The 24,877-nt window shown below is 33.2% G+C and overlaps 2 protein-coding genes and 1 long non-coding RNA gene across 3 annotated transcripts in view; 2 read left to right on the top strand and 1 right to left on the bottom strand.

Moving 5' to 3' along the window:
• The first annotated feature begins 715 nt into the window (after positions 1-715).
• On the top strand, positions 716-5,290 carry LOC139431815 (uncharacterized). The gene is made up of 2 exons (XR_011641852.1): positions 716-913; positions 5,032-5,290. It is a non-coding gene; the product is annotated as an uncharacterized lncRNA (long non-coding RNA).
• Positions 5,215-6,458, bottom strand: LOC111422142 (phosphoserine phosphatase). Its single transcript, XM_023055372.2, has 2 exons — positions 6,043-6,458; positions 5,215-5,699 (listed from the first exon to the last, which is right to left on the bottom strand). The coding sequence occupies exons 1-2, from the start codon at positions 6,381-6,383 to the stop codon at positions 5,291-5,293; spliced, it is 750 nt and encodes a 249-aa protein (XP_022911140.1). The 5' UTR covers positions 6,384-6,458; the 3' UTR covers positions 5,215-5,290.
• Positions 6,459-17,010: 10,552 nt separating this feature from the next.
• Positions 17,011-24,877, top strand: part of LOC111422149 (diuretic hormone receptor-like) — a 51,699-nt gene continuing 43,832 nt past the window's right edge. The window contains exon 1 of the mRNA XM_023055377.2: positions 17,011-17,121. The gene's annotated coding sequence lies outside the window, so the exon portion shown is untranslated. The remainder of the gene's footprint in view (positions 17,122-24,877) is intronic.

Raw genomic sequence — 24,877 nt, forward strand, 5'->3', positions numbered from 1 at the left:
GTATTGATTTTTTAAATGTTGTTGCTGGTTCTAAATTTTAGGTCCAATGCTGGCACTCGAGACAGCCTTGTAATGGATAGTTTATATCGGTCCATACCACAAATATGCATCCTTTTCTGTTAGTAATTTTCAACTGTCCTTATCCTCCATATGGTATGCGAAGAAAGGGCACTTTATTTCCACAACAACTCCTTGTCCCACGGTTTAGTGGGACAAGGAGTTTTTCATTTATTTTACCATTTAAGTAAGTTTAAGTATTTATTTTTTTGTTATCTCCACTCTTTACCATAGATTTCCACTATCAAGTTAGCACTACCTCAAAAATGCAATATTTCAAATATTGTTTATAAAAAAGGACGCGACAAATTTGTAAACTTTACGACAAATTAATGCAATAGTTTTTTTATTCAAATCGCAAGATGTAGTGCCAACTTGACAGACGTTAATTAAAACATTGGGAATAGATTTCTTTCAAATAAGGTTTTGTAATTTGTATTTTAAATTCACCTTTTCTAAATACATTTCATGCTGTCTCAAGTGCTGCTTTATTTGGATTCTTTTTTATCGTTCCAACAAACAACATTCCTCTATTAGGTTATTCTACTCTATTACCATGCAAGCACTGTTACCGTAATCACTGGCAACTTCTGCGACTTCCAGTTTTGCATTTGGTCTGCAAACTGGCACACTACGCCACAGGGTGGTGTGACGTAGTGTGTGGCTTCGTTGTTAACCATAGTGGACTACAAAAGAACAAAGAATCTAGCAGTCCTTTTAGATTCTACCATCTTTAGTGAATAGTAGTACCGTACCGATGCGTGATATCATCAACGAACCGTCGAGCTGCACGTGTTCCTGGGATGGAGCAGTTATCTCAGATTCTACCGTCCTTAGCGAAAACTTGGCTTGTAAGGTAAATACAAGCGAATTTGTAGCAAATTGACGTATAGTGCAGCTATTACGTTTTGAATGTGACTAATTCGCTATATCTTAAAAAACTCTTTCAATTTATTTGCGATAAATGCTGTTCTTCGCTCAAATATAGTGTTTCCCAAAAGTAACGGATAAATTCGTTAAAACAATTAAAATAGTTTATGGAAAAATCGCTGAGACTGGTTTAACCTACTTTTTTTAACCAATACTCATTGAGCAATAATTACTCATTGTCAGATAAATTCCTATAAGTCTTCTGTTGTTACAAACTCTATTAGATGTCTGTTGTCTTCACAAACCAGTGCTTGGTAATATCTATCAGCTAAATCAAGGGATGTGAAATATTTCTAATTTATCCAAATGTAATGTCAAATATCATGCAGTTAATACATAAACGTTCCCCTTCTGTTCTCTAGTTGATATCAGAGGCTTGATATTGAGTTTGTTCATTGACATCAATTTTCTTTGCAAGTAAATCCGTACAACGTAAATTAGAATATTTATCCGCAATTACTTGGTCATGTTCATTCAGTAACTTAAATAACTCTACTTTGTCACTTTCTGGTATATCTGGTTTGACATCAACTTGATCCTTCAATAACTTCGAATTGTATCTATAATTTCTGGTGTGTGGAGGTTTTCTTTTATTATTTTATTATAAAATCATTACACCATTCCCTCCATTACCTATTTATTTCTAAATCATTACAAACGACGTTTCGGGACTATTCCCAACATCAGGTTTAACAATTTTTGTCATTTAAAGAAACAACAATTCAATGATTTACGTAACTACAATTATTTTACAATGAAAACATGTTTTTTGTTACGAAAATTGATTCCAAGTTTTTTCTTATTCGTGTGTTTTTATTTGTTGTTAATATTTTGGGATTTTCAAAATCAAATTTGTGAGTTCAATGATTTACGTAACTACAATTATTTTACAATGAAAACATGTTTTTTGTTACGAAAATTGATTCCAAGTTTTTTCTTATTCGTGTGTTTTTATTTGTTGTTAATATTTTGGGATTTTCAAAATCCCAAATCGTTATCGTTATCGAATGTTGGCATAATGTTAATAAATAAATGTTTTCTTTTGCGTTTTTATTTGTTTAGTATCGTATTTATGTTGTTGTATACGTTTTTTGAGATGTTGTTTAGATTCCCTTATGTAAATTTTATTGCAATTAGTGCAGTTTAATTGATATACTGTATCTACTCTATCTAATGTCTTGATTTTATCCTTCATATTTGATATTAAGGTGCCAATTTTGTTGTTATTATACTTAGCAAATTTTATTTATGATATTTCATACCTCTTAAAAACATTCGTTACCTTATTTGTTCATGTTGGTATAAATTTAATTTTACAAAATTCTTTATTATTATGAGTGCTTTTATGTTATGAGCAGAGCCCGGACAGTTTAGAAAAATAATCCTAAAATGCCTCCCACTCCAGTCTTAATATTAAAAGCGACAACAACGTACAGTGCCGCTCGTAGAGGCATAAAATTGTACTAGAAACGACCTACGTTCACGAGGCATTCAATCCAGGTTTTACCTGCTTTGTAGTGTTGTAAAAGTTCCGAACAGGCAAGCGGGGTGATGTGATTTATGGCCAAGATGACTGAATCACAAAGAAAAATTAAGAAAATAAATAAGTATAAGCAATCCATTTACTTTACACAATTCCTGTAGTAAATGAAAATAATTACTAATAATTACTGTATTACTTTGGTAATACAGTGGAACGATAAGTCGAACCTCATAAGAAATGAAAATTATACAGGGTGTATCTGAATGACTGCAACAAACTTCAAGGGGTGATTCTTTAGTGAATTTTAAGGATACTTATATATGAACCATGGGCGACTTCGGCTCCCCTAAGGAGCTACACCCCTCCAAAAATGGCGGAAAATTTTGGTTTAATTTCTTTTTCTCAAAAACCATAAACGCTAGGAGAATGAAATTTGGGAAATATGTTTAACTCATAATAGGGCACGTTTTGACCCTATTTGTACTTTTAATCTATCCTTCTAAACTACTAAACGTAACCAACCCATTTGCATTTATGCTAAAATTTTTTTTTATGCAGATGATAAATATATTAGAAAAATTTTACATAGATAGATGAAAGTATTCTATACTGAAAGTATTCTAGTACCGTTTATCAATAATTGCTCGCCTCGTAGTCAAACCTGACTCTCGTTGACCAGGAACATGAGGCATGTTGTATTTAAGAAAACGGACAAATTTGAATGCACTTAATTTTGATATTGAATAATTCTATTTAAATTTGAAGGAGAGTTTCATAAAGCTTTATTTATAAGTTTTATATTATATTAATTATATTACTGAGATTTTTATCTGACGTTTTATTTATAGAAATACTCTAAAATCATTTATTAGATGAACATATAAAAAATCGTGTATTTGATGTTCTTAAAAATATCAAAAAAGATTTAAAATAAAATAAAATTAATATATTTAAAAAAAGGGTGATCCATTCTTCGGCCCACTTCAAACTGGGACGATTTACCTGGGTTAAGGTAAAGGGTAACTTCCTTTAGTCTCAGAAATCGAATTGAATAGAAACAAACGATGTCCCCGTCTTCTTCCAGTACCAGCGTCATGTCGGAACTAACAGCGGACGATTCGCATTAAATCTGAACAGAGCTGTACGTCGTTGTCAAGGCATTCGTTTCGTGTGAAGGGCGCACGTTTGCTAAACTGTCCGGGCTCTGGTTATGAGTGATGTTCCAGAAAGCGATCTTAACACTCAGGGAAATATTAACAATAAAAGCACTAATAATAATAAAGAATTTTGTAAAATTAAATTTATACCAACATTAACAAAATAACAAAATTGGCACCTTAATATCAAATATGAAAGATAAAATCAAGACATTAGATAGAGTAGATACAGTATATCAATTAAACTGCAATAAAATTTACATAGGGGAATCTAAACAACATCTCAAAAAACGTATACAACAACATAAATACGATACTAAACAAATAAAAACGCAAAAGAAAACGGCTTTATGCCAACATTCGATAACTCACAAATTTGATTTTGAAAATCCCAAAATATTAACAACAAATAAAAACACACTAATAAGAAAAAACTTGGAATCAATTTTCATAACAAAAAACATTAATAACGGCAGTTAACTTTAAAACTGACGTAGGACGAATAGGGGCGCATTATGCAGATATTTTAAATAAATTGGTTATACAATAGAGTGAGGGAGATGGAACTGGTTTCCAACAAAGAATAAAAATGAAATTTGACCTTATTGAGAAATTTTTAAAAAGACGTGATGTGTAGGCGTGATGAGATGGGTAGAAATTAAAAGACGATCAATGATAAAATTGAAAAAAGGTTTTGGTAGGAGTCATATTCTACATATTGTGGTTTAGGTGTAATAAATGTTTTCATTGTAAAATAATTGTAGTTTGTTACGTAAATCATTGAATTGTTGTTTCTTTAGATGACAAACATTATTAAACCTGATGATGGGAATAGTCCCGAATCTAAACAACATCTCAAAAAACGTATACAACAACATAAATACGATACTAAACAAATAAAAACGCAAAAGAAAACATTTATTTATTAACATTATGCCAACATTCGATAACTTTAACTCACAAATTTGATTTTGAAAATCCCAAAATATTAACAACAAATAAAAACACACGAATAAGAAAAAACTTGGAATCAATTTTCGTAACAAAAACATGTTTTCATTGTAAAATAATTGTAGTTACGTAAATCATTGAATTGTTGTTTCTTTAGATGACAAAAATTGTTAAACCTGATGTTGGGAATAGTCCCGAAACGTCGTTTGTAATGATTTAGAAATAAATAGTTAAAGGAGGGAATGATTTTATAATAAAATTCGAATTATATGTTACTAGGGGTAGTATTTTTTGAGTAGTTCCTTTTTGATCCAACGAATTCTTCATGATTGCTTTATAGTCTTTAATTTTCTTTTAATTTTAACGTAAGGTATTTAGGTAATTGCATCATGATATATTTATTATATTTCATCAAAGATCCAATAGCTTCCATAAAATATATAACTTTTGTAGAACACTTCAGACATCTTTTTGATCATTTAAAGCAAGAATGCAACGGAAGACCACAAGAGAAGCCACAAGTGTCAGAACCTCGAAGAGAGTAGCTTTGGTAGTATTTGAGACAAAAGATAAAGGAGACCAATTTGATCAATTTGACCTATAGCGCCATTGGAGAAACAAAGAAATAAAAATATATAGGGCTCACTAATATTCTTTATTTAAAAAAATATAAAAATTTGATACAATAAAAAATATAAACTTTGATTTAAAATCAAGCATTTTCTTTTTCATGAAAACGTTTTAAAACGTTAAAATCAGTAACAAACCAACCCGATTGGTTCTTAACGGCTTCTCTAACAACATTACCACCAAAACCTATAAAAGCATGCGCATGATTTGTCGTTTCTAAGTCAGTAACACCATCTCCAATAAAAACGATATTTTTATAACCCTGTTTCTTTAAGTTATCAGCTACGATAGCTTTACCACCACTTCTTGATGTAGGTTGCTCAGTATCATATCCAGCAAATTCTCCATCATAATAAAATTTTAATCTATTAGCATAAATTCTTTCGCTAGGAATGTTTAATTTTAATGCAATTGGAGCAATGAGAGATTTAAATCCTCCAGACACTAAATAAACATGGATTTTTTTCTTATTTAAATATTCAATTAATTCCCTAAAATAAACAAAATTAATTTTATTAATTTTAATAACTATAATATAATTATAATAAATGATTTAAATAGATGAAATTACATTTTTAAATACTTTTATAGAAAGTACCAAAAATACATCAAAATAAATAATTAATAATAAGTATAATAATAAATAAATAAAATTGAATGAGGCTTAATCAATAAAATACTAAATATAACTGATCTGCAAGATCTTCTTTGTAGAAAAGAAAAGTTATATTACCATAATATAAGTACTTAACACTAATTATACATTTTTAGATGATAAGAATAATTTTAGAGATTTTTATTTGAGTTTTATATTGGTGTTACCCAATAACTTACTGTATTCCTTGAGTTAATGTAGCTGGTTTACATTGAAGAAATGTTTCAATTTGTTGTCGTGCAGGTTTAATAATTTTCAATCTCTCTGCTAAAGCTATCTCATAAGGAATTCCTCCACCCATCGCCCGTTTAGTCCATTCAGCAACTTCATTACCTTTTTTACAAAACTCTGCTAAACAATCAATTCCTTCTTCGGTAATTACAGTCGAATCAACATCAAAACATACAGCGTCCACATTTTTCCATACATTTTTCACTAATTCTTCTGTTTCCTTTGTAATAATATTCATGTTTACGTTTGGATGGTTTCGTATACGAAGACGTAATGGAATAAAACGCATGTGCTATCATTATTTCCATAATTATTGTTCATTGAATTACATCATTTTGATAAAGAATGCACTAAAAACAATTTAGAAGTGATATTGAGTGATATCTAGTTGTATTTCTTGGAAATAACACGAAGGTTTCTTTTAATAGAGGTAATCTGTTGTACAAATAATAAATTTCTTACTTTAACTTGTAGATGGAACCACTGTATTGTTAAGTAAACAATTCTTTTCCAGGTTTGCATTTAAAAGTTGATTTAGTATAATTGATAATGGAAAAGTATGTCTAGTTATAATAATGTAAGATTTTTTTTCTATATTATGCATAGCACAATTGTATAACACCTAGTAAATACATACTAATTATTTACTTATTTTTAACACTAAATTAAACTAGATAATGTTTTGCAGCTTTTCCCAGTGGACAAATCTGCTTTACCCATAATATAGATAAATATTGTCATATTTTTACCGTTTTAAGACCAAAACACAAAAACGCGCACACTGCGATACGCGGAACACATGTATTGGGTATTATTGTTTTTGTTATAATTCCGCACTATTGCTCGCGTTTGAATCGACTAGGCCACTAGCTCACTAAATCGAACGGCTTCATCCTCTGAAGGCGACGCAGAACATCCTCGTTGTCGAGAAGCTGGATGGCCTCGATGTTGGGATGATCGTGCATTCTCTTCTCATGTTTAGATGCGAATGATGCAATTTCTGATGACACCGATGCTACTTTCAAGTCGCGATGGAGGTCGGTGTTTCTTACATACCAGGGTGCATTCACTATGCTCCTTAGTACTTTGTTCTGGAATCTTTGAATCAGACTTGCATTTGTCTTGCAGATACAACCCCATAGTTGGATTCCGTATGTCCATTTTGGTTTTAATACTTGCTTGTATATTAGCAACTTGTTTCTTAGTGATAGCGTAGAGTTTCTGCCAATAAGCCAATATAGGTGTCTAAATTTGATATCAAGTTCCTCACGTTTTTTTTGACGTGAGCTTTCCATTTGAGTTTGGCATCCAGCGTCATACCTACTGGGACATAGTTTACTTTGTTGTAAGTAAAGTTTATGTATGTCGATTTATTTGTATTTAGTTTTATTAGCCATCGTTTGGTCCAGTTTTCTATTGAATTTAATGCCAATTGTAACTTATTTGCTGTAACTACTTCATTTTCTGCAACAGCCAAGATCGCTGTGTTGTCTGCGAATGTAGCTGTTAAAGTTTCTGGTACCTGAGGAAGGTCGAATGTGTAGAGTAAGTACAATGTTGGGCCAAGCACACTTCCTTGAGGAACTCCGGCTCGTATTTCATGTATTGGTGAATAAGCGTTTTCATATTTTACTCTAAAATATCGATCAGAAAGATACGATTTTAATAGTTGACTATACGTTGATGGTAGTATCTGGTCTAGTTTGTAATTTAAACCTTCTAACCAGATTTTGTCGAAAGCTTGTGCAACATCCAAAAATACGGCGGAGCAGACTTTATTTTCTTCCATTGCTATTTCGATAGTATTCGTTATTCTATGCACTTGGTCTATTGTTGCATGTTTATTCTGAAACCCAAATTGATGTGTTGGTATTAGGGCTTTTTCTTCTATGAAAGGTTTTAGTCTTTTTAATAGTAATTTTTCAAGCAGTTTTGATAGTAAGGGTAATAATGAGGTTGGCCTATATGATGTAACATCTGTGTAACTTTCCATATGTTTGGGAAGTATTTCTGTTTAAAAGCAGCATTAATTATGTGTAATAGTTTTGTAATCGCCCGTTTTGGTAAATGTTTCAATGTTTGTCCATTAATTAGGTCATAGCCCACTGATTGCTTTATATTTAGTTTTTGTATTTCATAATACAGTTCTTTCATTCTTACACATGGTATATTACTCTGCTGATCACTTTGAAATACGCTAGGGACACTATTTAGCATAGTTGTTGGACTGTCTGATGTAAAAGTTTCTTTCAGATGTTCAGCAAACAAATTAACTTTTTCTTGATTGCTCTTAGCCCAATTTCCATTATTATTTCGAATTGGAGGTGTATGTGTTTTTGGAACTTTAAGTTTTCTTGTTGTCTTCCACACAGAATAATTAGTACTGGCATCGTCAGTAAGGTCTTTTAAGTACTTTTGAATATTATTTTCTTTGTGGCTATCTGTTAATGCTCTTGATTCTGCTGTTATTTTATTTAATTTAGTTTTATCACTAGGAATTCTATTGGTTTGCCATTTCTTTCTTGCTTTCCGTTTTTCTGCAATTTTGTCTCTAATGAATTTAGGATAAATATTAGATTAAGTTTTGGTGTTAAAATTGGTGTTGAGGCCCAAGCTGCGTTTTGTATGTCTTTTAAGAACTTTTCTACTTCATTGTCAATGTCTTCGTTTGTTTTCATAAGAGCATTAAGATGAATTTTATTATCTAATGTTTGTTGAAATAAATTCCAATTAGTGAGTTTATTAGTTAGTGATAAAAAGGGTTCTTTATATAATATAAGATAACGGTTCTTTCATTCGTAGTAAAATTTCATAATTTAGCAGTTTCATAGAGTTGCTTTTTAATGTTTTAGATTATTGATTTCTGGAGACTCAATTCTGATAATATGAAGATTGGTGGGATGATTGAAGAAACTTGTTGAGGCCTGAAAAAACATATGCCAATATCATTGGTATAGGCAAGAGGTCTGTACAGAAAAGTTAAGATAACGGGCGAGGCAACGCAACAGGCAGCAGAAACAGTTGGACAATTTCCATCAATTCCAGTACATTTCCTACCCAATCACCGTAGTATCTGTATAATAAAAATTAAGTTGTGATTTCGAATCTGGGAGTAAATAAAAAACCTTTTAACTAATATCACAGTAAATCACTTTGAAAAATGAAAGCCGTTATTGAATATGATGCCAGTAATCAAAGACATGGAGCAGCAGTCACCAGCCACCAGCAAGATAAGATATTTTTAACCCTTCAAATATCCAATTACATTTACAATCCTTTGTAGTAAATCCTTTGTGTGGCAGGAAAATCGTCATCTCGTCCATTTTAAGCATCTGATTGCAGATAAAATGATAGTAGGATGAAATATTAAGATTTGTTTATATCTAAGAGTTGTTGTGTGATATAAATGTAAGAAAATTACGAAGAATGGTTATAAATAACAAGGAGGAAATTGGAGGATAATCTAGAAAATTACTCACGGAGGAACGGAGACGAGAAGATGAGCGAAACTATTAATGAGTTGAAAGAAACTGGGGTACTGGAAATTATGTAATCTCTAAATATTGCGAATATCTAGGGTTTAATAAGAACTTAAAGAATTCAAAGATATTAGTCAAGGTGTTCCTTTCCAACAGAAAATTGGAAGTCACCAAGCAAGCTAAAGAACACTGAACACTTCGGTAGCACTAATTTATTATTAAGTTAAATTTTTAATTTAATTAAATTTAATTGTTATTTCTAATAGGTAGTAAAGTATGAAATGATTGGAATGGAGCCGTTGCATTTTTTTTTAATGGCTTATTCGATAGTTTAGCAAAATTCAAGACTTATATAATTCTTTACTTTTCAAACTGGGCTTTACTTTTTCCAAAAAATATAATGAAAATTTTAAAAAACTTTGGAGACGTCATCGTCGTTTCGCACGCGATTGGTTGAAATAAAAATCAATAAAGGGTGCATGAGCGAGATGCCTCGCTTTAATATTCGTTTTAAAACGTTTAATAAATAATGAATTAATAAATAAATAATTTTATGTTAAATTACTCTTTTAGTAGCACTCCTAATGATGGTATTATTATTGTTCTTTTCTTCTTCTTTTTCGCAATATCTTCCGCCGTTAGGTCCTCGATCCATTTTTGGTAGTATTTTGTATTTAACGCCACCATCCTATTTACTTCCTCAATGTTCCTTCCCCTCTGCATGCTGAAACGCGCTCTTGATGCTTCCATCATCCTCTGTGGGAGCCTTGTATCATCCATACGGATCACGTGCTCATACACTGCAACTGTCTGTGTAGTTTTCACTAAAGGATCTATGCCTAGTGGTTGTATTTCTGACTCCATCCTCCCTTCTGGTCTTGCCTATTATTCATCTTATGTACCTGATTTCTGCAGTTGTTACTTTGCTTTTGTGCTTATCCTGTGTTGGCCGGGCTTCCGCATACGGGACGGAAGCCTAGCTAATAATCAATATTTACACACATACTGCTTTGTATACAGGGTGATTCTCAATTTATACGCATAAAATTAGGTATTTATTCCTTATGACAAATAATGACTAATTGATGAAAAAAATTGTAGTAAAAGTTTTTTAGTTTCCTAGATATCCGACATCATCGACGACATCTTGATAATGTGTTTCCTGGAAGATGAATAGGTTGAGATGCCTCAATGGCCTGGTCACCGCGATTGCCCGACCTCAATCATCTTGATTTTTATTTTTGGGGTCACTTAAACTGCAAAGGGTACACAACGGAAATTAATACTGAGTAATATTGCAAAATCGGATACCTTCTGCTTCCGAGACAATTCACCACCAACCCTGGTTTAGGCCGCGCTAGTGGAAAATCGTGGATTTGGGAAGCCCAATTATGTATAGAAAATATCGGAAATAACTTTGAAAACTGCTTTCGTGTTATTTTAAAATGTTCTATGTATTTCTACTTTCTTGATTTGAAAGTAAATATCAACTACAAATTTTTCGCTTATTAGTCATTATTCCCGTTGAGGAATAATTCTCCAAGTTTATGCGTATAAGTTGAGAATCATCCTGTATATTACGTTCATCTTTGTATCGGTACCCAGCTTTTTTTATTTATCAATGTTGTATTGCGCTGTTCTTTTGTAGCGTTGGTCATATTCTATTTGTTGACTTGTTTTGCAATTTCCAGACTATTCCCGCCAGTAAAACTATGTCATTCGCATACACAAGACTTTGGAGGCTTACTTCTTCCATTCTCCAGTATTCGAGTTTTAAGTTCAGTGCCCTCTTTTTAAGGTTTGGTCCATAACCACAACAACCAGGAAAGAAACAAAGCTAAGGGAGTCCCCCTGTTTGATTCCTTTTTCCATATTGATATATAATTTTTGTGGAATGTTCGGTGAAATGACGGATAATAACGTAGTGACAAATCCTTCCCAAAGTAGAAAACGGATTTGACAATCAGCTGGGTATTTTCTCAATAGAATTACAACAAACTTTATTTCCTGTGTTAAACACAAATCTTAAACATATTGCTATAAATAATTTCTTATATTATAATTTTTCTTAAAAATAAAACAATAATGTTGCAAACTCTTAGTATTCAGGTATCTTTACCGTTGAGAAACGTTGCTTTCCAGTTCACAAACCAACTATTATGTTCGTGTCACTGGATAAAATCCACGCAAGCATGTAACGGAAGATTTAAAATAGTTACTAGGATTTACAAAAGTTAGAACTAGAAGAGATCACCTTATTCTTATTGCACAAAATGAAATTAAAACAAAAATTAGAAAAGAAACAGAAATAACTTATATACTCTGTATATGTATAAGTTATTTCTGTTTCTTTCGTCCATAAAGCGAAAGAAATGTGAAATCTACTCCAAATAGAAGGAAAACTCTCCTAGTTTCATACCTCCTTTTCTCTCCTCTTCTAAAGAAGCATATAACATAGTTTTTCTATCAATATTAAGTTTATTATTTAAAGAATGTGCCGCACAGGGGACGTAAATGGCAAATATATTTTTATATTTAATGTGTGCTTGGAGAATACCGGCCGAATTAGAAGCATTATCATAAAATTATCGTTTAGAATCTCGTTAATTAATATTTGAATCAGATAATAGTTTTAAATTACAGTCTTCCGTTTCCACGTTTCTATGACCAGCATTATATAAAGACATTCAAATCCTTTCAACGGCACTTTCGTGTTTATTGATATATCTAACTACAATAGTTAATTGATCCGTATGGGAGATATCGGGCGTCAAATGTACTATAATAGATTGAAACTCAATACTTTGACGATAAATGTTGTAAGATGGGATCAAATGTTACTAAAAGTTCTATGCATCCAAAAAAATTTCCACTGTGTTTATAGCCAAACACAATCAGGCCGCCCTAAAGGCAATTCAGACCTACACGTGTGACTCCGCAGTGGTCAGAGAGTTTACCAGCACCATGAGAGAACTCGCTAGGGGCAATGATGTTACTCTATGGTTTAATCCAGGTCACAGAGACATTAAGGGAAATGAAAAGGAGGACAAGCTGCCAAAAGAGGGAGCGAAAACGCTCTTTATTGGACGCCAACCCTGTTGTAGACTACAAAAAAGCCACTTAAAACTGGTAATCAATAGTTGGAAGGCCTCAAAGGTAGCCTTACACTAGAAAGAACTTCCAGGTCACTAGGAAGAGTATGATAACTCCGTCGCAAAAGTAAGACAGAACTGGGATCTAAGGTCGCTCTCAGGCTTCATGACCGGCCATGCTCCCCTAAAATATCACCTCTTCTACATTGGACAAGCTGAGGATCAAACTTGTCGACTTTGTAACGAGTAATATACTGTGTGAATGCGTGGCAAGAGACTGCCTAAGACACAAAATTTTCGGTAAAGTACATCTGATACCTACTGATTTTATAGACATTAAATGTTTATAAAATATCGTTTTCGCGGCATATCTGCTCTGTGATTTGTAAAACAGTTTAGATGCAGTAAAGTTCAGTTTTTCAATATTTGCAACTACGTTAAATATGCTTTTGATTATATATCTGTAATTTTCTGTTCACTTAATTCTTCTCCTAATGTAGGATCGTCATGATTAACACTAAACATATTGTTATTCACTACATCTTTATTTAAATGTTTTTTGACTGTGCTTGGTGCATGTATTTTTGCTCCTACTCCTCCTGTTGTTCTCTTTGTGTGTCTTCTTTTTCTTTCTCATTTAATTGTCATTATTATTATTTTGTTGCCGATGTTAGTTTTCTCATTCATGTTGTCGATGCTTCGTAATTTCCATAAGATCTGTTTCATTTCCTTATCTTTCTTCGATTGATTCGAATCGATTTTCGATTGACCAACTCAAATAACTCACGGCTAACAGATTAAACACCCTATTCTTAACAGCTGTTTAATATTTTTTAAATTAACGTTGAGAAGTAAACATTACTTTAACTTATTTAAATTATCGTGGATATTAAAAATATAATATATTATGTATTAATACATTACGCCGAAATTGAGAAGTATATCTTGAAGAATAACTTGTACACACAAGCACAACACTAACGATAATAACAAAATCATTGGAAAAATATTTTATCTTTCAATATAAGTTTTGTAATGTTTTCAGTATAGAATTACTATCTAATAAAGGGAGTATACTTACATCGGGGCGAGGGGGACATCTGTGATTGATTATGTACTGGTGGATCAGGAAATGTGGGAGAAGGTGGAAAGGTTTAAAGTGGGAGAAGCGGTAGAGTCGGATCACCAACCATTGGAGGTGGAGGTAAAGGGGGTGGGCGGCATAAGGCGAGCGGAACTGGGAAGCAAGTTCATCAGGACAGACTGGTCAGAAGAAGGGGTAGCATTCTACAGGGGAAACCTCGACACTTAGCAACAGAGGATACAAGAGATCAATGGGTTGGAAGAACTTATCCAGGTAGTGCGGGAGGCAACACTGAAAAGGGAGTGTGTACGTAGGGGGGGCAGAGTGGGGAGGAACGACTGGTATGATGGCGAGTGCAAGAAGGCGAAGAGGGAGGCGAGAAGGAGGTTGAGGCAGTGGAGACGGGGGAAGATAGGGGTGGATAGATATAGGGAGGCCAGGAGAGGATACAGAGAGTTATGCAGTAGAAAGAAAATAGAACTGAGGGAGAAGGAGGCGGCAGAGATTAGAGGGATAACAAGGGAAGGGGAGGTCTGGAGGTATCTGAAAAAGAGAAAGAAGGGTAGGGAGAGGATAACCAGCGAAATACACATGACAGAACGGAAGAGTTACTTTATGGGATTATTGGGAGGGGTTGAAACGAGGCTAACGGGTTTGGGAGGCTATGAGGGAGATGGGGGAGAGGAGATAGCAGAAGAGGAGATGGAAGCAGTGCTTAGGGGATTGAAGAAGAGAAAGGCGCCAGAGGAAGATGGGGTCCAGAACGAGGCATGATTGGAAGCATCAAGGGTGGTGAGAGTGAAGTTGTTGGAGGGGATGAATAACGTATGGAGAGAGGGTGGGATTCCGGAGGGATGGAAAGTGGAGATAATTTGCCCAGTATATAAAAAGGGTAATAAGGGAAGGGTAGAGAGCTACAGGGGAATTAACCTACTAGACTCGGCATACAAGGTATACACGAACATACTGCTGGGAAGACTGGAGGAGGAGATGGAATTGGGGGGAATTTTGACGGATGGGCAGGCAGGCTTTCGGAAGGGAAGGGGAGCAATCGACAACGTGTACGTGTTGAAGCATCTGGCAGATAGAGAGCTGGATAAGAAGGGAGGGAAATTGTACGCCCTGTTTATAGATTTGAAGGCGGCTTTTGGTAAGGTGGATAGGGGAAAGTTGTGGGAGGAGATGGGGAGGAGGAGGATCACGGAACACCTAATTGCGAGAGTGAAGGAAATATACACGGAGACTATGGCTAGGATAAAAGTGGCAGATAAGCTGAACGACGTGTTCTGGACGACGACGGGACTGAGGCAGGGATGTCCGCTGATCCCAAGTCTGTTTGCACTGTATACGGCGGACCTGGAGGATAGATTGGGGAAGGGGCAGATGGGAGGGTTGGTGGTGGGAGGTAGAAAGGTGCATATGTTAGCATACGCGGATGACATCGCGGTCATGGCGAGAGAAGCGGCGGAGATGAAGGATATGATAAAGACATTGGAAAGATATTTTAGGGGGAAGGGGCTGGAAGTGAATGCGGGGAAGACAAGGATGATGAAGTTTTGTAAGGGTGGGAGAAAAAGAACAGAAAACTGGAGATGGGAAGGAAAAGATATCGAGGAGGTTAGAGAGTATACTTACTTGGGGTATGTGTTTAGGGAGGACAACAGGGAGGGGTCGCATGTAATAGCTATGGCAAAAAAGGCGAATAAGGTGATGGGACAAGTATGGGGTTGGGGGAAGAGAGTCTTTGGAAGGAATGTGGCAGCGAGGAAGATTATGTTTGAAGGTCTGGTTAGCAGTGTGATGATGTATGGGGCAGATGATGTTCCGTTGTGGAAACGAGGAGAGAGCTAACAGATACTGGATGGCCGATGAGGAGAGGTGGTGTAGGCTATGCAGCGAGGAATGGGAAACGGTGGAACATATGTTGAATGGGTGCAGTGAGTTGAGGGAGGAGGAGTTGGACCCAGGGCAGATCTTAGGAGAGGGGGGAGAGGGGAAACGATGGATGAGAATGGTTGTGGGGGTGAGGAGACAAAGGGATGGATGAGGGGATGATTGGGCCGAGGAGCCGATGGTGTGGAAATGGAGGAAAAGGGTAGAGGATGAAAATAATATTTTAATAATGTAAAGAATTGTAGAATTGTAGACAGATTGTTGTATACAATAAATTCTTAATTACTAACTAATAAAGAAGATTCATCATTGCTTTCAACACAATCTAAAAGTTTATTTCGTGCATTATTGTAAAGACTAATTTATCAGGCAGTAAGAAAGAATCAGAACAAAAAGGTCACGTAGATATTGAGGAAGTAGAAGCAGTACTGCCAGAGGATACGACCAATAAGTAAATGATAGTGCCTGGCGTAAATGTTGTATGCCAAACTAGTCTACTAGACATAGTAAAATATATTGTTCCCTCAAGTTGAATTGCCGACATTTTCTATTTTCTCCAAAAACCAACCCGTTGCGAATGTGGAGTTATGTGAATTAATTGCATCGCACTAGGAAATCCAAACTACCCATTACATACTGATGAGTTAGCCTAATAGACCCTAATAGCACCAAATTTGATAAAAAAAAATATTTACTACATTTAACTAAACTATTTAAATACATCTAATTCTACCCTAATAGAGTCATGTATCACTTACCTAAAGACATAACCATAACATGTGTTCACCAAAACATTGAAAGGCGCAGACTGCAAATAAAAAATACAATGGTAATAAGTATTTTTTTGATAAACGAATAATGTTATCCTTTTCTGGCAGAAATATTATCCAAAAGCGAGTTAATAATGGTTATCGAAACCGTTTCCAAACAACATTTTGGTACACTTGATGAATGACACTTAATATTATGTAGACAAATAAAAAATTCAATTCAAATTAGTCGCTAATATATTTTAATAAAAATGCTAAAACGTTAACGTTCTCAAAACGATTTTTCAATTAATAAGTGAAAAAAATCATAAAACTGTAATGTTACACAGCTTTTATCATTCGTGTTTCAATCGTCAGTTACCAATTCAATTAGACAAGCCACTCTGTCTAATTGAATTCATTAATTGTAATAATAACAAAAAAGGACTCGAAAAACGTTGAGGCGATAAATTAGAGGAGATATCTTTATGTTTTTCTTTAATTAAATTTTCAATCGCAAACCAAGAACTTCCGATTACCGGTTGCACCTGAGCACGCGCAACAACTGGAGTTTTCCAATGTTTCATCCCCTTACAGAGCCAGTCGTTGTGCAGCCCTTCAAAAGTGAACAGATCGTTCGTCTTAAATCCGAAATGCGCGCGAGTTTTTATTTTATTTTAACCTTTGCTTTTTTTATAAATTAACATTTTGAAAATTTCAAAATAAAAAGGTGAGTATTTTTTGATCTTATATTTAATTTAAAATTTATAATAATTTATTTTTGAAACCCTTTAAGATTAGATATTTTCAAATTGGATTGTTGTGTTTGACAGGAAAATTGATTAAGTTTAAAGGGAACTTTTATTATGTATGTTTTCAATTGAGGCAATCTTTTTTTACATTTCTCGTAGCTTATTTTCTGAGAACCCCACGGGCACTTGTTGTGTGTGTTAGGTTGAAAAGAGGAAAATCATAAAATGAACTAATAAAATCTGTCTCGCTTTTTCGCGCTTTATCCCAACACTGGAAAACTCGTAAAAGCATTATAAAAGCCCATACACTTCACCCGCTTATTTTCTAATTAACTGTATCGATGGCATTTTCACGACACCAGCATATCAAAAATTTATTGATACTAAAATTTCTTAAATATGACATTTTTCTTATTTTTCCAATAAATTTCTAAAATCATGTTTTTTTTGCTTTACCTCTTCTATTTCTTTACTCCAAAACATTGCTTGAATATAAAGTTCTTTTTTGCTCATTTACAGTTATTGGATAAAATTAATGATTATGAATTAAATGTTGTTAAAACTATACAATGAATTAAAAATATTTTAGCTCATTTTATACACACCGACGTCGATTTATCATTTACTGCTTTAATTTTTGCTTACTGTTTTCAAATTAATTGTGTTCTTATTTCCACGAAAAATGTTAAGCTTTTTATATTGATTATTTTGATATTTATCCTTAAGTTGGGTTGGGTTGGTTCTTCTACAAAATCTTAATTTTACTATCTACTTTATAGTAATTTAATGCTATGTATTTAATGCCCCTGCTTTAATACAAGTAATATTTACGGGCTCCTATAATATAAACGGAGGGTTACGTAGTGGCTATATAATACGATTTAGGTATGTGGTCCATATCACTAACGGGTTCCGTACGACGCAGAGAGTTGGTGGTGCACACTATTGACACCGTTTGAATGACAACAATAACGCTGCTAGAAGACCAGTTACTGATTACAGAGAAATTGGTATTCCTAACAGAAGGCAAGATAATATTAATAGAAAAGTAGATGTTGCCAGCAAAAGACTAAATTTTACATGTAAGAGATCAGTATCTAGTCTCTTACATGTGAAATCTAGTCTTTAAAGGATTATGCAGTAAAATAATTCCCATAAAATATGACTAAATACTGCTCGCAGAACATTAGATACTGCTAATAAACTGCTAAATGTTACTAAGTGAATACTGTTTACAGTAGAAAAAGTTAACACTCCTAGCAGAAGAATAGATACTGCTTACATAAGATTGCATAAAACTACTAATAAAAGATTAAATATCGCTAATGGAGTATCAGATACTATTTATACAAAAAAAATTAAGTCTCCTTAAGGAGGACTACTTAGACATTGCTAACGCAAGACAAGATACAGCTTATAGAACTTTAAATATGGCTGATAAATGACTAAATATCGCTAATGGAAGACTAGATACTGTTTATAGAAGAAGAAACTAATGACAGAAGACCACTCCTTTAGAGGACATACTGCTTATAAAAGATTAAAGTTCACTAATGATGGACTAGATACTGTTTACGAACTCCTGAGCGAGATCTACATACTGCTGATACAAGACTAGATGCTACTAATAAACGATTAAATATTGCGAATCCAATCCTAGGCACTGCTTACAGATAATTAGACACTTTTAATAAAAGACTACATGTTGCTAATGGAGGAATAGATACTTCTTCTTCTTCTTTGCTCCTTCCGATTTTTTGTGCGGTTGGTTTTTTACTATTTTTGCGCCACGACATTCTGTTTTGGGTTATCGCTTTAGATAAATAATTTTCGCGCTGTTCCTCTATTGTTCATCGAGAGGTATAGAGCTTTTCTTACAACGTTATGTTTGTCTCTGCACATAACGTTGGGGTAACATGTATCCATCGATCCTATGTACCTTTGTCATTCGTCACGACCATCGTAACGTTTTCATTTCGGTCGTATTCAGTCCCATATAACGTAGTGTTCCACATCCGCGTTGTTAAATGAAACATATGAAACAGGATTTACCTACATACATTCTTACATATTTGAAAACTATTAAAAGGGATGTCGACAGTCTTCAACATTTCATAAGAATTTATGCTGGTATCCAGAACTTTTACTTTTGAAAACTGTGGGTGGGTCTCTAACTTTTGATGGAAAATTGAATTGATTGAAATGTCAAAATATCCAACAAAAACATCATGTTGTCATTTGAAGTGTTTTTTACATTTTTTGAACATACTGTATTCGAGAAATATCAAATCTTGCTTCATGAACTATCAAATTTGAGTGAAACCATTACTTTACGTGACTTTACTTTCCAGTTCACGTGCTTGACACGCGCCGGACTGTGAGTTCGCAATTGCCGATAGAAACGATAGTCGGGCGAAAGATGGCGTTAGTTAGAAGTATTGAATAAAGTCCCTAGATTTACAAAGTACCGCGGTTCATGACGCCTGTTTTCAAGCCAAAATGGCGGTTTGACAACATGTTACTGCATCTCACCACTTACTTACAAAAATATTGCCGTCTTGTTGCCTTAGGAGTTACACAAATAGCAGTAAGAAGGGCTTTCGACTCTTTAGAGTACCACGAGAAAAAGAAGGGAATTTTGGCGTAATGTTATCAATAGAACGACATAGTTTTAAATTTCCCGCTTGACTTTCGAACCAAAATGGCGACAAACCGCGGTACTTTGTAAATCTAGGGACTTTAGTATTGAAATTCATTATCGGAATTTTATTATTTACTTTTTTGTATTAAATCCATATAACTTAAACCATCTGTATCATAGGCTCAGATATTTGCGGAACAACTATTTAAAATTAGAACTAACACTAGCACTAGACCTAGATACATACGGGTTTAGCCGTGCGCCTCTTAAGACGGTTAAACCCGAATGTTTCTAGTTCAAGGTTTAGTATCGATTAAAAATGTTCATTGCTGCAATAACATCATACAATGTAATTATATACAGGTTTATCTTTCTAAACGATGCTAGTTCACAGTATCAATTAAAGCTGTTCATTGAACCAATAACATCATACGTTCTTATAATGTACATATTAATCCTGCTAATGAAGCTACTTCATAAAATATTCCTTTATCCAATAAATATTGTTCATCAAGTACATGAACATTATACGTTGGGACAATGATGTTATTTGTTGCTTTAATGCTAACTGTTAATTAACACTATGTACCTTGACTTACCTAATCACGGCATTTAATGTCACGGCAGGACGGTAGTTATAAACATCGTACGCTAATAATTTCTATCAAGGGAAGCTATGAAAATGAAAACTTGTGTCCTCGATTATACCTATAATGTGGCAAGTGGTAAAAATTGTAAGTATGATAAGGTAGTTGATAAGTTTTTCTTATCATAATTTTTTTGAAAGAAATTCGTTGATCACAGGGTATCTTCTATCCTTTCATATTCAGTAATTTTCTAACATAAATAAGGTAATACTGATCAGATAATTAAACACCAAATTCATTTTTTAGGCTTTATTGTACTGCAACACATCATATCTAAATAGGTGTTTTATGGCAACTTTAAACTTTAATTTAAAAATATCCTCGCTAATTGCCACCACAAAAGGTTGTATTAGTGCAGCCACATAGCGGCTGTTACGCCACCATCTAGAATTAACAAAATAACTTCAAACAAGTTGTAAAGAAATCCAATTAAGTAAAGCATATTTAGATGAACTCACCTTCATCATCATCGGTACACATTTCTCGTAATTGATTTACGATGTTGCGTATGCCTTTTTCTTTAACATGATTTTTGTCACTTAGGAATCCATAATTATCTCCTCACATTGCTTCCAATTCATTAATAAACTATCGTGATCAGTATCAAACCCTGCCGAAATGTCCATGTTAATCTGTAAAATAACAGGTTGTAAGCTTTTCTGGTATACCTAATTACGAAAGAGATATTGTTTATACCAAACGAAACCCATATGGCCTTTTATAAAATGGCCATTTTTCAAATAATGTTGAGGTTACCGTTTTAAGGTCTGTAAACCTTAACTGTCTGCAGGCTCTCCAAGCATGGTCAAAATCTTCGGAAGAGAGATTATAATATGTTAATGATCAAATCATTATTATTAACAACTTAAAATACCTACCAAAAGTTATTATTATCAATGCACCTCAATTTAAGTATCCTACTAAAATATTAATAGACATATTAAAAAAAGAAACAAGCAAAGTTGAGCACTTTGAAGAACAAAACTTATTTTATCAAAAATTATCTCAGCTCAAATATAAATCTACAACAGTTTAATAGTTTTTGTAACAGGTAAAACAAAACAGTATTTTACTTACCAAATTGCACAATTTACTGAATTCACTTCACCCAGAAGTTTCGTTATGCGAAGGAACACGTTATATAAGCGAATGAGCTAGCACAGAATGTAGAAACGATTCTTGGAAACAAGCAGAAAGCGGTAGAAACAAGTAAACAAGATTCGTAAGGAACGAATTGCAAATCATAACTTATTGGATTCGTTCAGTTTTTTTAAATGTTTAGTACGTTGCGATAATTAATATTACGTTAATTTTACGAACTTGGCGTTCTTAAATAATATTGTTATTGGCAAAACAAATTATTTTGTCATTATAATGAATAAAATATGTCTCCCTAATAAAATAATTTGTTGAGACAATGATCATTTGTACATTAATATTAATAAATCGGATTCGTAATGTTAATAATTATATTTAACAATTTTTCTTCGATGTGTACATTAAAGTGATGTACTTGTTCATTGACCAATAAACGTATACATTAATAATACGAATTCGTGTTATTGATTTTTATTATCAGCATAACGAAAAGTTTGATTGATTTGCGGTTGTTGCCAGAATAATTTTTGTACATTAATTTCAATAAATTGGTTTTGTAATATTGATAAATGCATTATACCGGGTGTCCCTCAAAAGTGGCTCACCCCCAAATTTTTCTTTATTATTGATGATATAAGAAAACCATTTGGAATGCATAGTTAGGTCGCTAAAACGGATTATTACGACATGAAATCATTCTTTTTGTACTTCCGCTTACACCGGATGTGAGTACTAATTTCGCTATTTTTTTAAATCTATAATTTTTTTTTCTTCAGTTGGGTAGACAGTATAATTTCACATAACTTTTACTTGAAAAAATTTTCACGACCACTTATTATTTTTGAAAAAAAAAATATTTTCGTTATTTATTCACGTTTTAGTACCTTCGGAAAATGTATTACAACTTTTGACGCATAGTAGCTAGGTTAATAGTACAAACTACGTTATGTCCCTCTTGATTTGCTATTCCTCGAGCAGTGATCACTGCTATGCTTTAATTAATGGTTCTTTTTTAATAATGGTGTAAATTTACAGTTGTATTAAATTAGTTTTAAAAGAAGAAAAACGCTATCCAACAATTAAATTTAATTCAATTGTAAGTTCAAAAAAACTAATTTTCTACATTTTCAAAATGTTCCCGCCTCGATTTTGACATAATTGTATCTTGCGTATTGTCGATCTAACGACTCGACGTTATTCCTGCGAAGATATTTAGGTAATACAATTTCTAACTTGATTTATTTTCTAATACCTCACGAGACCTTACTGGTGTATTATACAGCTCATTTTTGATTTTGCCCCATAAAAAGAATCTAAAGGTGTGAGGTCAGGTGATCTGAGAGGTTTTAACCAAAATAAAGTGAACAATCCAAATTATAATGTACAATGGACATTGTAAGTTACTATCAGCTACAGAACATTTAGTGTAAAAGAACAAAAAATAAAGAAAAAAATAAAAAATCAAAAATAATTGAATTAAACTTAATTGTTTGATCGCGTTTTTCTTTTAAAACTAATTTAAAACAACTGTTAATTTACACCATTATTAAAAAAGAACCACTGACTAAAGCATAGCAGTGATCACTGCTCGAGAAATAGCAAATCAAGAGAGACATAACGTAGTTTATACTATTAACCTAGCTACTATGCGTCAAAAGTTGTAATATATTTTCCGAAGGTACTAAAACATTATAAAATAACGAAAATAATTTTTTTTTCAAAAATTATAAGCGATCGTGAAAATTTTTTCAAGTAAAAGTTATGTGAAATTATACTATCAACCCAACTGAAGAAAAAAAATTATAGATTTAAAAAAATAGCGAAATTAGTACTCACATCCGGTATAACCGGAAGTACAAAAAGAATAATTTCATGTTGTAATAATCCGTTTTAGCGACCTAACTATGCATTCCAAATGGTTTTCTTAAATCACCAATAATAAAGAAAAATATGGGGGTGAGCCACTTTTGAGGGACACCCGGTAGAGTCACCAAGAAAAATTTATAACATTTTCATAATATCGATGAAAATTTCAATATGACAATGAAGTTGCTATTAATAAACTCTGTTTATTAATAATATGTACAAAATTTCTTTCAGTGCATGTCGCCATTACACGAGTTTTAATTCTGCAGAACGTTTGTCTAGTTTGTTAAATGTGTTTTGTTTAGTGTATATATAGTGACTTTAATGTTGTTTTTAATAAGTAATAATTATGAGGTTGAAGTTAATTACAATGTTGGGTTGGGTTGGGTTGGATTAATTATGAGGTTGAAGTTAGTTACAATGTTGGTTTCTTAAATTTTGACTTTAAATTGAAATTTAAGTTTAAGTTGAAATTTTAACTTATAAGTCTTTTAAATTGTTCAGAATTTTGTTATTATATGTTTCATTTCTTGTAGTTTATCTCTGAAGATGGTTTTTTGAACCGAAACTAGTCAGATCAATAAAATTTACTAAATGGCCAGTTAAAAGTACAGAATCATCACATTTAATTTCAAACCTTTCTTAACGATAATACTGGTAAAATGGATTACGTACTTAATTTTAATCATATTTATAACAAATATCAGCTGTTCGCTGCCATATTGAAACATTTCATCGTCTGCGCATGCTCGGATTTAGTGGATGTAGCCGTAACCGCCGTTAAGTTAAAAGTTGGCCAACTTTAGGTGTTACAGCTACATCGGCCGCAGCTTTAAGCGGTTGCCTAAACGGTGCTATTCAAACACATTTGTTTATCTTTTCTTACTGCTACGGCTAAGGTTACGGCTACAGCCGTTATGTTTGACATCCTAAACCCACCATTAGTGAGTGCAGGAAGTTAGCCCCCCATTTTTTGATTTTTAAATTTTTCATTGTTGTTCTAGGATTGTCCGATATTGTTCCAAAGCGGTAAATAGAAGAAATAGAAGTTCGGCGAGAAAAACCGAAAAAACGGGTTTTTAGACTAACCCCCATTTTTGGAAAAATCGGATTTTCTTAGTTGTTCTGGATTGTTCTAGTTGTTCTAATTATTGTTCTAGAAAATCAAAATTATGAAATACATCATTACGAAGTTATAACTAAAAATAGGTTTGGCTGCCAAAATGTCTAGTTGATTGCTGTGACCATAGTTTTTCTATTTTCAATTCCATATTACAAATATATACTTATTATACCGTAAGCAATCTGGAACAGTTATTATTATCAGTAGAATAACTCTATAAAGGACACTTTACTCTTTGAAAATTAAATTTTTGTAAGTTTCAGTCAGTAATTCTTGCGTCAGTGGTTTTAAATTACACATTAAAAGTTAATACACATAGAACAATCTAAAATAACTCAAACTTTGCTGATTCAAATTGT

Source organism: Onthophagus taurus, chromosome 11 (assembly GCF_036711975.1).
Source record: "Onthophagus taurus isolate NC chromosome 11, IU_Otau_3.0, whole genome shotgun sequence".
Taxonomy (NCBI): Eukaryota; Metazoa; Arthropoda; class Insecta; order Coleoptera; family Scarabaeidae; genus Onthophagus; species Onthophagus taurus.